Source organism: Colobus angolensis, unplaced genomic scaffold, assembly GCF_000951035.1.
Source record: "Colobus angolensis palliatus isolate OR3802 unplaced genomic scaffold, Cang.pa_1.0 Scaffold402, whole genome shotgun sequence".
Classification (NCBI taxonomy): Eukaryota; Metazoa; Chordata; class Mammalia; order Primates; family Cercopithecidae; genus Colobus; species Colobus angolensis.
In genome coordinates, this window is record NW_012117400.1 from 924,385 (window position 1) to 939,536 (window position 15,152).

At 57.0% G+C, this 15,152-nt stretch overlaps 1 protein-coding gene across 6 annotated transcripts in view; it reads right to left on the reverse strand.

Moving 5' to 3' along the window:
- The window catches only part of ATP2B3 (ATPase, Ca++ transporting, plasma membrane 3), a 45,468-nt gene that overhangs the window by 1,503 nt on the left and 28,813 nt on the right, over window positions 1-15,152 (reverse strand). For 3 of the 6 annotated variants that reach the window (XM_011955851.1, XM_011955853.1, XM_011955850.1), the window contains one exon: window positions 14,617-14,799. In XM_011955851.1, coding sequence (XP_011811241.1) covers window positions 14,617-14,799 — 183 coding nt within the window. Of the gene's footprint in view, window positions 1-10,020; window positions 10,175-14,616; window positions 14,800-15,152 lie in introns of all 6 variants that reach the window. The other 3 variants (XM_011955854.1, XM_011955849.1, XM_011955848.1) reach the window with 3 other exon arrangements.

Here is a 15,152-nt window from a genome sequence, read left to right on the forward strand (position 1 = left end):
GCATGCAGGAAAAGATGGCAGTGTCTTTCTCTAGGCTGAGCTGGGCAGGTATTCTGGAACTCCAGAGTGCTGCACTAGGCTCGTGGCTGCGACCTCCCAATTCCCTGTCCCGGGGGGACGACTGGCTTCGGTGACCTCCGGGGTCTCTGCCCAATCTGAATTCCAATTTGGTAGAAAAGAAAGACGATTTGAAAAGGAGAGAATGCTGGTGAGTGGGCTCTCTTCTCGATCTTACCAGAAAGTCCGAAGTACCTGCTAGTATAAGCAAGTTCCCAGCCTATGGGCACTGCCGGCCTTTCTCGCATGGGTCTCCCTCCATCCCCCAGCTCCCATGGCTGGAGCCGGGACCTGCCACGCCCAGAGTCTCCCTGCAGCTAACTGCGCTGTCCACTTCTGCATCTTCGTCTTATTTGATTCCTCAGGGCACTCAACACAGATGATCATCCCTCTTTCTGGAAACTTCTCATGGCTTCCTGCCATTGCCCCTGCCTGGCCCTCTTCCACCTCACTAGCTGCTCTGGCCCCGTCTCCTCCACTGTCCTCTCTTCTGGCCCTGTGTGCCCCAGAGCTCTGGCTTGGCTCTGTCTCTCTTCCTCTCTGTCCATACCTCTCCGCCCTGGCCACAGTGCTGGGGCCCATCTGGCTATAACCAGGAACTGTGGCCCAGGCCTGTACTCAGAGCTCCAGGCCAGAGAGCCCAGCAGTCCCCAGCTGGAGGTATTTGAGACGAAAACGGCCACACTTTTGATTTGCACCCACTAGAGCCTGTCTCTGCTCAGATGCCCCTGTGGCCTCCTCATAGCCCCCGAGTCCGACTGGGTCTGGTTCAATCTGGTGCCCCTGCTCCTCTGGCCTCCCTCCCCCGTCCTCTCTCCCGTCTCCTCCTCCATCTTCCAGTCAGACATTCCGAAACTTGCGTCTCCACCGCCCCCCAGGGCTTCGCTCTGTGTTGTTCCCTGGCGGTCCCTCCCCACAGGAGTTAGCAGACCTCAGATGAGCAGAACTCCCTGCAGGAAAGAGCTCCCGCTGTGCCCCAGACTCCCCCAGCACAGTGGCCCTCTGCCCCCAACTGAGCTCATGGCACCTCTGAAGCCCTCTGACCCTCCAGCAGGGCACTGCTCCAAGAATGAGCTCTTCCCTCCTCTGGCTTCTCCACCTTGCCTCACGCACTCAAGTCCTTGCTGCCTCTCTTTGCTCCCTGGCCCCTCAGCCTGGGCTCCTTCCTGCTTCTAGAAGCCAGGAGTTGATGGGGAGACCTCTGCCTGGCCTCGCACAGGCCAGCGTCAGCACAGCCGCCAATGGTAGCTGGCCCACCTTGTACTGCCGTCCCTATAGGGGGCAGCAGACAGAGCGCTGAGCTTCCAGGCAGACCCTGGGGTTCATCCAACACCTGTCCACCCCTCCCTATGTGAGCAGGTGGACACATTAGGAGTTCTGAAGCATTTCCGGGGCCAAGGTTCTATTTAGGATTTGCTTTTCTGGATTTAGACAAGGTGTCAGGGCTTACTCAAGGGCTAACCCCAGCTCTCTGCTAGTTTTGGTTAATAAAGTTTTACTGGTTTAAGGGCACAGTTGTGTCACGGCAGCAGAGACCAGGCCTGGAAAGCTAAAAATATTTCCTCTCTAGCTCTGTGTAGGAAAAGTTAGCCGCCCCCTAGTTTAGACAATGAATCACCTTTTTTCAGTGACTTTCTTTCAGCCCTGCAGGGGCTCAGCTAGGCAAAGCACAGTGCTCCTGAACAGTTGAAATGATGCCAACCTCATCACCTCTCCAGTGCAAAAAGTGAGCCAGGGCCAGGTTTGGTGGTCCACGGCTGCAATTGCAGCACTTTGGGAGGCTGAGGTGGGCTGATCGCTTGAGACCAGGTGTTCGAGAACAACCTGGGCAACAGAGTGATACTCCCCGTTCCTATTTAAAATAATAATAATAATAAAAGTAAGCCAAAAAGCTCCACATTGGGATTTTCTAGCACCCTATCTGAAATCTGGTTAGGATTTTCTCTGGATTCGGCAGATGGTCAGCTATTCTCACTCAGGCCTTTATCTCCAGACTGGTTTCTGAATTAGAGGTAACACAGAAATTGAGAATAATTTGACATTTTTAATGAAAAGAAACAGAATTCACTTTTCGTAGCCAATGCAGATGTTGCCTCATTATTTAGGCCTTTTCTGGTACAGGATTGTGGTATGGAAGCTGCCTGGGACATTGCCTACTCCAGCTGTTGCCCATGCCCGTCAAGTCACAAAAAGGACAGAACGCTGCAGGCCTTGACCCCAGGGCTGTGTGGGGTGAGATTGCTGGCAGTACACCAGGTGACCTTGGCCACACCCTTCTCCTCGCTGAGCTGGTGGCCTCATTCAGACCTGGGCCATGTGATCAGGTCAGGCCCCTGCTCAAACCTATGCACAGGTCTCACAGCACCTGGCTCAACTCCAAAGACCTCCACAAAGGGCAGCCAGGCCACGGAGCCAGTCCTTCCTTCCAGGGTGGGTTTCTGCTGCTACTGCTACTCCGGTCCCACCGGCTGCTCCAGCGTGCCCCTCCCGGATGGCATCTGCCTTGTTTGTGGCTTAACACCAGAGCCTGGCCCAGAGCAGCTGCTCAGCAGACACTTGGGGAATGCACAAGTGACTGAGTGAACCACTGCAGGATGGAAGGGCTGCCCCTCAACATTCTGCTGTTCGGGGGTGCTAAGCTTGGCTGGAGTCCTGGTGAGTCTGTTACAGCTGACAGTGAGTCAGCTTTCTCCAGGCTCTATTTTCCCTGCATTCTAATCCTGGGCCATTAAACAATGTTTTGGTGTTGGTCTTAGGGTAGGGTGTTTTCAGCCCACCCAACCCTGAAGGATGCAGTCAATTCCTGGGAGATTGATTCAATGGAAAGCAGCAAACATTTCTAAGAGAGGCCCATCCCAGAGGGCTGCACTCCTACCTGGGTGCTCGAGGATGCCCTCCTTCCACCAGCCTGGGTTCACTCTGTCCTCATGTCAGGCTCCAGCACCACCTCCTGCTCTACTCCCAACCCAGGACGCGCCCCCCTCTACTGCTCCCAAAGGAATCTCATGGCCCCCAAGGCTGTTTATAGACCATCAGGTCACCGTAAATACTGCAGATACCAGCTGCACCACGTCCACCTTTTCCTGGACTGCCAGACTTCTGCCCTGACTGCCTCCCAGGTGTCCCCCCTTCGACGCCTAAAGGACCTCTCAAATTGCAGGAGGCCCAAGGAGGACTCTTATCAGTGCTCCAGCTGAACTCTGCCCACCAGCAGCCTTCCCAGGGCAGGGCTCTGGCCAAACCTCAGAGGCACTTTGACGCCCTGACCCTATGCACCAGACATCCGCGAGTCCTCTGGTCACTACCCTAACTCAAAAGCATCTTCCACATCTGAGCCTCTCCCCACCTCCATTGCTGCTGCTATGTCCTGCCTGGGGTCCTGGGGTCCCCTTGGGACCCCAACCCCCACCAGCAAAGCCCTCTATCCTTCCTGTCCCTTCTCCAGCTGGAGTTTCTGAGCTCTCTCTGGCTGCCGAGTCAGACTCTTGGTTCCCCATCTGGCTCCAAACCTTCCAGTAGGCGATGGAACTGGCCCGCGTCCTGACTGTGTGGAAATTCATTGAACTGTACCCCCAAAAGCCCATTTCACTGTAGGAGAATTTAAAAAGAAAGGAAAAGAAAGCATTCTTCAGGGAGGGTGAGGCGAGGTGGCTCCCCACTGTGTGTCCCCACCTCCTTGTGTCCTCCTGCTGTCTCCCTCTGCCACACTTCTCCGTTCCCCATCATGGCTGATGGCCCTGAGAGGCCACAGTCCTTTACACCTCACAGTCCCGCAGCGCTGTCCGACACTGCTCCAGCCCCTCCTCCTCTTCCATCCCTGACACCCGAGGGCCTTTCCTCTGGGTCTAGGTACTCTCTTCTGGCCCTCTGCCTTCCATTCCATCTGCCGGCTAACAGCCTCTCGGCTCCAGCTCCAGACTTAGGCGTCTAAGCTGGGTCTCAAACTTAGCAGGCCCAAACCCCTGGCCCCAGCCCCGTGGCTCCCTTCAAACGCCATCCAGAACCTGCCCTTCGTCCCCACCCCTCCATGCCCTTAGCATGGCAGCCCAAAAACCAGACTGTGTCTTGGTCTCCCCGGCTACAAGCCCTCCACTGGCTGTGGCCCTCAGAGCCTGCCCCGGTCTCTCTCACTCTGCCCTCTTTTACCCCTCAGCCTCCAGCACATCCCACCTGGGGGCCTTTGCTCTGGCCACACCCCACACCGGGAAGGCTCCCCTCACTCTTATCTCCCCCAGCAGCACGGTGCCCACTTCTGCGCCTTCCTTCAAGTGCCCCCTCCATCCGCCTTTCACTGGAAGGTATCTCCCTGGGGCAGGGGTCTGTCTGGCTGGCTCACTGCACCCAGCAGGGGCTCAGTGGATGGGGCTGAATGTCTGGGGCCTGCACGGCCTGGCATCAGTCTCCTGTGCTGGCTTTGGCCATCACCATGGCTCTTTGCCCACTTTGCGATGCCCAGCTGGCTGGAGCTGTTTCTGAACGCCCCATGCAGGGGCTCCCCGGAGCCGTGACCCCTGCCCTTTCTGCTGCCTGGCTGGCCTTTCTCCTTCCTCTGAACTTAGCTCAAGTACGCATCCTTAGAGAGGCTGTCCCTGGCAGTTTGTTACCAGCTGCCCAGAGGAGACACGCTGGGTGCTGTGGGCTTGGCCTGGGCTCCTGACCTGCGTGGATGAGCAGTTCTGAGCCTTACACAGGGCCGGTGACTCTGCAGACTGACAAGGCCCATCCCTGGCCACACTGAGCCAAAGCAGAAGGGGTGCAGGTATGGAGTGCCATGTGCGATGCCACTGCCAGCCAGCTGGAGTGGAGGTGCCCGCCATGTACACGGGGACATGGGGAGACATGCCCCTGCTTAGCCTTCAAGTGCTGGAGTTTGCAGTGCAGGGCTGGGGAGGAGGATGAGGGTGAAGAAGGGCTGCAGAAGCAGGGAGACAAGCGAAGGATCGAGAAGAGTAGAAAAAGGAAAGGAAAAGAGAACAATCAAAGCAAAGGCTCCTGACCCGCAGTGACAACGGAAACGACAGAAGCTGTGCCTGATACCTTCTCACTCTTCTTTCTAATTCCTCAAGCAGAAACAAGCCCTATCCTGCTGCCTCTGTGCTGGGCACCAGCTGGCCTAGGGGGCTCCATGCTCTCTGCTCAGTCTCAGTCACTACGGTTCACAGAGCTCCGATGCTTCTGGTCGATTTCCTCCCTGCCTATCCATTGCTCAGCACCAACCACTGGTCCAGAACCTTCCACTGGAGGCAGGAACCTGTCAGCTCCCCAGGCATCTGAGCTTTGAATTTAGAGCAGATTCTGAACACAGCAGCCAGGGAGACCCATGGGGATCTTCTCGCCAAGAACTTTAGGGTTTCCAGGCCCAAAACAACCCCGCTTTCAAAGTGACAAAGGTGTCCTCAAGAGCCTGTGGCAATATGAACCATCAGTCAACTCAGGCAATGAGAAGCCAAGCTCAGATAGCCTGAACACTGAGGAGAAGATGACTTCGGTCTCACTTCCTTGTGTGGGGGAAGAGCAAGGGGAAGGCCCCTTTCTCCCCCATGGGGATGTCACATGCTTGAATTAGGAAAAATGAAAATGCAAACTCCACAGCTGGCTCTTTCCCCAAGGAGTCGAACCAAAGGACGGAAATGACAGACATGGTTCTGTGTGTGTTGGCAAGCCAGAACTGCTTGCAGCTGGCAAGTTTCATGAAAATTGCCTCCCACCTTGTGTGCACACTCATGCCCAGGACCGTGTGAGCCTAGGCCTGTGCTCCTGACGTCAGCACTGAGCAGCTAAACTGACCTGGGCGCGGCGAGTCCCAGGCCTGTTGGGTGCTCGGACTAAAGAGGACCCAGGAGGAAGGCCCAGCTGAGCCCTTGCCTCTGTACTGGCTGAATCCAGGTGCGGGACCTCCAATTAAACTTGGGAGGTCTCTGGCCCTGGCTCCCAGCTTGGGAGTCCACACTCGGAGTACCTGATGGGGAGGACCTTGGACCAGGGGTTCCGGGCTGCCCTAGGCTGCCTTCTGGTGTCTACTTTAGGAATTGCCTGGAAGGGCATTCCCCTGTAGTAGGGCCCAGGTTTCCAGGAAAGCCTAGGGCAGGGCAGGGCTCCTGGGGGAGGGCTACTACTGCTTCCAGCATGGAGGCAGGGTGCAGACTGTCAAAGATCTGAGAAAAAAATGCCAATACACCGTTCCCAGAAACCAGGTAGGGAGGCTTGGCTCAAAGCACATGATCTTTCTGAGAATGCAAACTCCAGAAAACAAGACTCCTTCCACCATGGGGCTGTGAGTGTGGTGAGCATGTCGCCCTGGGCCCTGGAAAGGAGTGTCCAGGGAAAGCCTGGGACTCATGCGGCCCGGTTCGGCCCCTTGACCACACGGTTTTCATGTTGCCAAAGCCAATAAAACCAAGCAACTGCTGTGATCTGTTTCCAGCTAATGATTAACCAGAACTAAATGGCCCTGAGGGACCCCCGGTGGCCACATGGGACCAGACTCGTGGCCTGCTGCCCAACCCCTGCCCTTTACTGGGCCAGGTCAGGTGGCATCTCAGGAACGACTCCAATAGTAAGCATCTCACACAGGCCTGGTGTTGGCGCTGCCGGAAGGATAGACTTTGGATGCGTGGCTGGGGTGTGTCTGTGTGTCCTAGTGGAAAACAGACATAAAAGTCCTCTCGAGTGGCTTTGGGGGGGCTTTCCAAATGATCGCGCACCCTCCTGTCCCTCCTAGGGGCAGACACGTAGCCCCCTGGGCCTGCTACCCTTGGTAGACCTGAGCAACTGAACCAGCTATCCCTGGCCAGCTCTCCAGAATATGGACACCCAATAGGGATAGTGATTCTGTGGCCTCGGTGTGTGGGTGGGTAGTTGAGGCGTGGTGCGGGTTAGTCACCAGACTGGGCAGGGGAGGGGCAGTGGAGGCTGCCTGGAGCTGGGGATCAGAAGTTGTGGCCAGCACAGTCTGACAATGCATGCAGAGGAGGGACGGGGCCTATGTTGGGACTCCTGAGTCCAGAAGCAGCAAAGGCATGGGAGGTTAGACAGGGTGGGGAGGGCTCAAGTGTGTGAGCACTGAGCCCCAGCGATCCCGAATCTCTAGACCCCTCCTAGTCACCCCCTTGCTACTTCCTGCATTGGCCCCAGGGGCACAGGGTGAGGGGATGTCATGGTACCAACCCCTGGCCCTTCTCCCAGGAGGGCCTGAGGTCCTCATTGGTAAAGGCTTGGGACAAAGGCAGCTCCAGTGCCCAGAAAAGCCCCAGACTCCTGGTGGGCTGAAAGGCAGCCTGGCTTGGAGCAGGCAAAGAGGATGGGAAACTGTGGGTTTGCCTTAGGAAACCATGTGACTTGACGCACCTGCAGGCCTAGTCGGGGCAGCCCTCTTGTCTAGGGGAGCTCTGTTGCAGCTTTCAGAGCATCTCTCATCCACCAGAAAGTTCCAAGTAGAGGGTGGGCACTGGTGTTAGTCCCCACTCTGCCAGGCCTGGCTGTTTATGGGACCCAGGGCAGGTCCTGGCCCTTGGGGACAACCTCCTTCCCCTGATCTCTAGGATGAGGGTGCTAGGCTTGGTGATTGCTTGGGGTCCTTGAAGCGTGGAGTGGGGGTTGGGTTCTGAGTTCTAAACCAGTCTGCTGCACTGTGATGATGGCAGGAGGTGGTTCTGCCGGGTGGCTTCCAGAAGTGGGCACATCCTTGGTGTTGCCAGGTCCCCAACCAGCATCTTCCTCCACGGCAGAGTCCTTTCTGGGATGCTGGTGTTCAGCTGGGATGGGCCTCTTCAGAGGGCCCTGCCACCCACCTTCTGCTGGAGCACATAGTGTGCAAGGGACAGCTGCTCTCCTTCTGGCTATCCGCCACTTAGGGCCCCCATGGAATAGCTCATGAACAGCAGGAGGGGTGGCGTCTCTCCCACTCTACTTACCCGGCACTGCCAGGCTCCGGAGGTGGGGAGGAGGGGGACAGATGGCCACGGAATGAAGGCAGGAAGGAAGTGCTAGGAGCCAAGGAAGAGAGGAGCAAGAGGCCGCCCCAGGGAGGAAGTGGGAGGAATCCAGAGGGAGAAGAGACAGCAGGCCCCACTGAGGCTGGGCTGGACCTGGAGAGGGACAAGGAGCTGGTCCTGGGGTGGGATGAGGCCAGAGCTGTGGAGAAGGCTCGAGGAACGCGTGGAGCGGGGCCGTGGTGGCTGCCTTCCCCTTAACTCAACAAATGGGCAGATGGACAGACAGACAGGAAGCACAGAGAGAGATGGCAAAGAGACATACAGAGGAAGTCAAGAGGGAGGGAGGCTGAGGCACAGCCATGCCCCTTGTTGCCCCTCAGCTCCCAGGAAGGAAGGTGCTGGGAGGCCACGAACCATTTTTGGCCTTAACTGACTTGGCAGAGCCTCCTGTCGGCCTCTCTGGGTGGAGTGACGGCGAGGCCCCTCTGGGCCCACATCTAGGGCACTGGAGGCGCCAGCTGCTTTTCAGCCCAACCGCCACAGTGTTGGCCAATATTTGTGACCAGGGTAGGTGGCACCATGATGAGTGTGGAGCAAGCTGGAGGTGTGCGTGGCCTGTGGTTTGCAGGAGTGTGTGAGTGTGTGTGTGTGTGTGTGCGCGCGCGTGTGTGTGAGCACACGTGCTCTGTTCCCAAGGGGGACAGGATGGCCCTCCTCCCTTCCTTAAAGGACAGAGTGGCCCAAAACGACAGCTTATTCAAGAGGAGGGGTGATCCCCACCAGGGACCTCTCACCAGTTCCTAAAAAAAAAAAAAAAAAAAGAAAGGAAAAGAAAAGAAATCAAGCTGGAAGAGTCTGTGATGGAAAAAGGCGTGGTTAAGGACTCCCATGCTGGCAGAGGGGAGCGCTTCGGGGGCTTGCTAGAAGGAAAGGAAAGAGGTAGCACAGAACCATCCTGACAAGGGCTCTGGGCCCACGCGTGAAGGTTAACTATTTGGTGTATAAACTCTCTTGAGTTTGTTGGAAAAAGCAGGCTGCCTGGCTGGACCCACTGGGTTCCCTGGATTCTCTCCCATCAGGGCGGTGGGGTCAGCGATAGAGTGGCTTTCCCTTTGTCTTTGTAAAAAGATGTGAGCAATTATGGAAGTTTCTACCTCTTTAGGATAGCCCCTGGGCTCTCTTTAAACTGTGACCAACGTGGTGGGAACTTTTTGTGGCAACATCTTGAGGAAAAGTGGTTTCTCTCAGCTTCTCGGAGGAAGGAGGAGAGAGTGTGGGTTAAGGATCGGGTTAAGGCCTGATCCTGAGGCTCGTTTGGAAAGAGTGAAGGCACTTCAGGAACACCTGGCCACATGCCCGGCCTCTGAGCGCCAGTTCTAGGGACACCTCTAACACCCAGTGGCTTGGGGCAAGGCCTGCAGGGCAGGCGCCACCTGTGCAGTAGTGATTGGCCAGCACTGAGCCCACCTGGGGACAGGCGACAGCAGCATCCTTAGGAAACCACTTTAAGGAGGATGCTGGAAGCGCCGCTCCAGTTCCTGGGTACGCGGGCTGGATTCTTCTGTGGCAAACAGTGTGGGAAAGGCACCCACCACCCCTCCAGCCCCGGAAAGGCGGCCCTGAGCCCGCGTGCTGCCCTGATGCTGCACCACTAAACACTGAGCAAGGCCCCAGCCTGACACCAGACACCCCCAGAAGTGGCCCAAGTTCATGAAGAACCATCGGCAAAGGCAGACAAGTTCAAGAAAAGAGAACCAATGGCACAAGGAGCACTAAACATAAACCCAAAAACCAAACAAAGCAAGGAACGGGAGGCCCGGAAGTGCCATGGGTTGAATACGTTTCATAAAAGAATATGGCTTTCGAGAGACACCGTCTGGGCGGGAAGGACTGGACAGGGCGGTAAAGAAAGAACAGAAAAGCCACGGTGAGCGGAATGCAAGACTGGAAAAGAGAGAAGGCCGAGCTGGGGAGGCTTATTCTTCCCCAGAGATGCCATTTATGAGAGAAAAGGGAAGTCAAGACTCACTCCCAGCAGCACTGGTGGGATTGGCAGCAGAGAGAATTGCGTGAGTAGGGGTAGAAAGATTGGTTACGTCATGAAGCTGGCTGAGGACCGAAGACCGCCGGCGCACAGCACCCTGAACTGAACCGCTTCTCTTGAAGGTACTCACTACCTCCATCTGTGGGAGAGAAAATGAGATAAAGTTTGGCTTGCACTGTTGTCCAGGCTATCGTGGAGGGGAGGGCTGGGCGAGGATAGGGGCCACCACTGGGCACATAGGGTGACAGCAAGACCTCAGCAGGTCACCCTGCTCACTGGGAGCTGGCAATGTTTGGACAGGGCCCTGATTGAGGCCAGCCTCTGTGCCACCCACCAAGAGAGGGTTTGCTGAGCGGATGCTTAGTGGTCATGAGATTGGGAAGCGAAGGGGGTCACAATTCAGGGCACACTGCAAACATGTCAGAAATGCCCCTTGCAAGCCACTTGTCAGGAAGTACTTCATAGTTCTCAACCTTTTTTTTCCTCCCCAACACACCTGAGGGACATGACAGGCTCCTATTAGAAGCAGCCCTGCTTCCTCTAAACCCGGAGGACTTGCGCTCCATGCTCTGTCCCCCCTGCCCATCTCCGCCAGCTTCTGTGGCTCATCCGAGTGACTGGGCGGGGGAGCGCCCCCTCGAAACCTTAGCAGAAAAATGGACCTAGCGGAGGAGGGGATTCTCCCACCGACTGGCAGCCATGGCTTCGCTTTGTCCCCACTCTTACAGCTTCCTACAACTTGAAGGGGAAGCGAGGCTGGGGAAACTGAGGCCTGCAGGAGGGCCTTGACCCAGTGTCTTTGGATTTCCTGACCTGCGCTTGGCTGGCATGGGGACTCATGTCCATCTTGCTGGAGATGATGTGAAGAGCAAAGCCAGCGTGCATTATCTGGAGCCCAAAGCTACCTGCTCCAGCCCGAGCCCTGCAGTGCTATGTGGTGGCCACCAGGTTCACCTGGGTGTCTTGACACGGGTCAGGGCTTCGTGGAAGAAGGCAGCTTGAGTGTTCAGACTCCCCCTGCACCAGCCAAAATGAGGATGTACGCCAGTTCAACCCTTGACACGCTGTGGAAAGGACTCCTCCTTCTTCTCAGCCTGCCCAGTCCCCTTCTGCCCAGCACATCCCACTCACTCGCTTGTCACAAGGGGAACCTCATGGCACTGGCTGCGACCGTGAGGAACGCATATTGAGTATATCAGCGCACGGAAGGAGGATGGTTGACGTGATGGCGTCGTGGTGGCTTGCAGGGGGATCTCCTGTTTAGATTCAGGAGAGGACTCTTGCTGCGGCAAAAGTGATGAGGGATAGGAAAGATGCCTTTCCTGCCTCAGATTTGCATCGGTCTGGCCTGGCTACAGACGGTGTCCCAGTGGGAGAGCCACATCAGTGACAATACCACAGTTGCCACCACCCCATACCTGGAAGCCCAAGAGCTGAGCCAGGAGCAAGGCCCAGTCGCTAATGAAGCTTCTTTTTGGGTTATTATGGGATGCAAAAAAGACAGACCGAGTCATGAGCGCTTCAAAAAGCTACATGTTCTGGGTTTGAAGGACTCTTTTATTCTGGAATGACACCCTGTCCATCTGGTGCTTTGATATGTTAGCATGGAACCATGGTGCGAGCAGGTTACAAAATCCCTTCACTTAGCAACAGAAAAGCGTGTGCCGGCCTCCAAAATCTGGGGAGCGATTTTTGTGGTTCCCAAAACACAGAAACCTGGGGCCAGCTGCCTAGGAAATGTTTTTCTTGGCTTGGGGCATACGCACAACCTGACGGGCTTCTCCCAAGCTTTACCTCCATTTTTCAAGCAGGTATTTCAAATCAAAGAGAGCAGATGCTCTTACATAGCTGGCTAAAAGAACCGACTGGTTCAGCATTCCTGAGAAACATGGTGAGTTGGTTGTGACAAAGTCAAAGCGAAAAACCATGGGGGGTCAGGAACCCATGGAAGAGTCAGATCGGCTGTGCTGAGGGGAAGGAGTGCACCCTGTTTCCTCATAAGTAAAGCAGGGGACTCACCAGCCCGTGTCTCTGTGAGCACCGACAATTGAAACAGCCTGGAACTCTAAGACTCTAACCGATGGGACCCGCTTCTACTAGCCAGGCTGCAGTGGCCCCCACATACAGAGGACAGGAGACACACAGGTAGTCAGGGTACCACTGACACCACTGATGCTTCAGGTCAGGGCAGGGCTGTTGTCTCAGCTGCTGAAAAAGCTAACGTTGCCTTCGGCTGCAGCGGCAGGAGTGAAGTGGGCCGCCGAGGGGCAAGGTCCTGCTGTCCTCACCCCCAACTCCAGGCTTGGGCAGCTCTGGGCTCTGGGCTTTGTAGCACAACAGCCCATGTGGGGGCAGCTGGGGGGCTCATAGGCATGGTCTCGTAGAAGGCACAGTTGGGCCTCTAGGAGGGCACTGGGGCAGATGTGAGTGCTGCTTCTAACATTTGATGTGTTTAAGATTTAGCACAGAAATACATTGCAGGGATCGAGAAGAGACTATCTGTGCTGCACCCCTGGCCTGTCCAGGCATTGTGCTTGAGGCATTAGCCCCTGCACACGGGAGGGGAGACACAGGCCATCTGGCGACAAAGCCTGCTCTCCTTCCTCACCGGGGCTCTCTGTGTTCTGACCAGGCCAGGCCATAGGTAACAGTGTTCGGAGTCCAGACCTAAGACATCCTTCCCAGGCTACGCTGTGTTGGGTGCCTAGGATGCCAGCCTCATCTCCCAGTTCTCAGTTGGAGACGCCCCTTGGACTCCTGGGGGGCTCTTTAAATGTAGAGTTCTTTGGTGCCCCTTGACCTAACTTTGCATGATCGTGGTCTCTGGGGACTCTGTAGCTCTGGAAAGTTTTGCAAGGAGCCTGTGTGAGTGAGAGGAGTCGGAGAGGGCTTTGTAAGCATGAGGGCCTCAGGGGATGCAGCGGGAGTTGGGGAGGTGCAGTGGCACAGGCGGGCAGAGGGCATGATTGGAAAGGCAGCCAGGGGTGCAGGGGTGCAGGAAGGTTGGGGTGACACCGAGAGGCAGGGGCTTGAAGGTCATGGTCAGGAGCGTGGACTTCATCCTTAGGACAATGGAGAGAGGCTCCACCAGTCCCACTGCAGAGGGCGGTGTTGGAGGGGCTGAACTGAGCCAAGGCAAGCAAAGGAGGCTGAGGCCCGGGGAGTGGGGCTGCCCTGAGGCTGGGTCCCTTGAGACTAGGCCCTTGAGACCACTGGGAGGGAATACAGGACCCAGGGCACTGAGAACAGCTTTGTGCAAGTTGCGTGGATGATTCCTTGGGACAAGCCCTTGGTGACGTGTGACAGATCCTGGGAAGGGGTGTGGCCTCAGTCCCTGCCTATTTCAGCCTGAGCTGGGGCTGGTGGCTTAGGCGGGCCCTGGCTCTGCAGCCAAGTGTGCAGTGGTGTCCTTACTCTGGCAGGACCTCAGGGAGGAGAATCAGTCGCTCCACGTCAGGGGCATTGCAACTGGGGATCCTGGACAGGGCCTGGAGGGGCAGGGAGTGATGGCTGTGACCTGAGAGACGGTGGCCCAGGCCTTGCAGAAGGAGGTGGAGTGTGAAGCATGCTGGGTGGCCCTCTGGAGGCTGCTGGGGGAGGGGCAGGCCACGAAGGAGAGGCTGCAGGGGCTGCAGTGGGAGAGGGGCCAGGGCGCAGGTGGGGTCCCCATGGGCTCTTTCTTCCTCCCGGGCCAGGATTTTCAGCACTCAAGGGCCACAGCAGGGTGGGGCGAGGGCTGAGCAGGAGGTGGGGGTGCCAGGCGGGTGAGGACAGCAAGTCTCCAGGCAGTGCCCACAGCAGGCAGGAACGATGCAGGGATAGCCCGACCCCAGGAGCCGGAAGGGAGCCTTGTAGACCTAGGCGAGCGCCGTTTCTGGGGAGTGGTGGGCAGAGGCCAGGCTGTAGTGGGATCACAAGAGAGTTCCAGGGAGGGGCGTGGAGACACAGCGAGTCTGGAGCATTCTGGCAAAAATGTTGGCCGGGAGGAGATGGGAACAAGGGAGCAGGGTAGCTCTGGCAAGCGCCTGATACTGGTGGCAATGGTGGCTATCTGATTTCAGAGAGGAACACAGCTGACGCCCTTGGTCTTGGCCAGCCCTAACCCTTGGTGATCTGGATGAGCAGAAAGGACCAACTCGCTGGCCAGAGTCCACTTCCCAAATGAAGTCTCCCCATCGCATTTACAGTGTCATCCAGTGAACCTTGAGCTCACTGGTGGCTGTTTGTTTGAAATGGGCCTGTCTTCCCGAGAATGTCACTTGCCTATGACCTGGGGCCGTTCCCACCAAGTAAAGGGAGCCCCAGCAGTGATGAGGACAGTGCTGGCCTGTGCCTCTGAGAGAGCCATTAGTCACCCACACACACCTTTAGCTATGGGGGATGCCTGGGCTCTGAAGGAGGTGTCAGGGAGAGGCAACCTCCGTGCCACAGCCATCAGCGGACACACCCCGGAATGGCAAGGGGGACACTGGCAGCTATTTTTGTGTTGGGTGCAGACGGCCAGCTCTGGGCTGCTGATGGCCAGCTTGCCTCTACCCTCTCGGGGTGGAAGTGCCAGGGCGAGAGCGAGGCGGGGCTTACCTGCGTCTGAATCCGGTTCAGGCCCCGGAACCAGAGGATCTGGCCCCTGCGGAGCTCCCGCTCGGCGTGGTCGATCTCTTCCTCGCCTTCGGCCAGCTCCTCGTCGGTCATCTCGTCCTTCCCGGGCCCATGCCCAGCTTCCTTCAGGCACTTGAGCTGACTGGTGGGGATGGTGGCAATGACCTGGGAGAGCCACACGGAAGTGGCCGTGAGAGCTGGGCTGAGCAACATCTGCCTGGCGTAAGGTCCCCCTCCAGAGGGAGACGCCGGCCTCCTTCCTCCAAAGGATGTCATTTTTTTTGTGTGTGACTAAGCAAAGGGAGTAAAGCTAGAGCAGCCCCCCGGGAACTGGCAGCCCCTGGAGAACCGGTGTAGTGTTCCCCCGGGGGGCTGAGATGCATTATCAGGAGTACGTGGAGCTCTGGGCCTGCCCCTCCTCCATGGAGTTCCATATAGCCAAAGGGCCCGGGGAGTGACCCGAGTGGAGCGCTGTGCAGCAAGGGCTCCTGGGAGGGATCGCTAAGCCCCTGGAACAT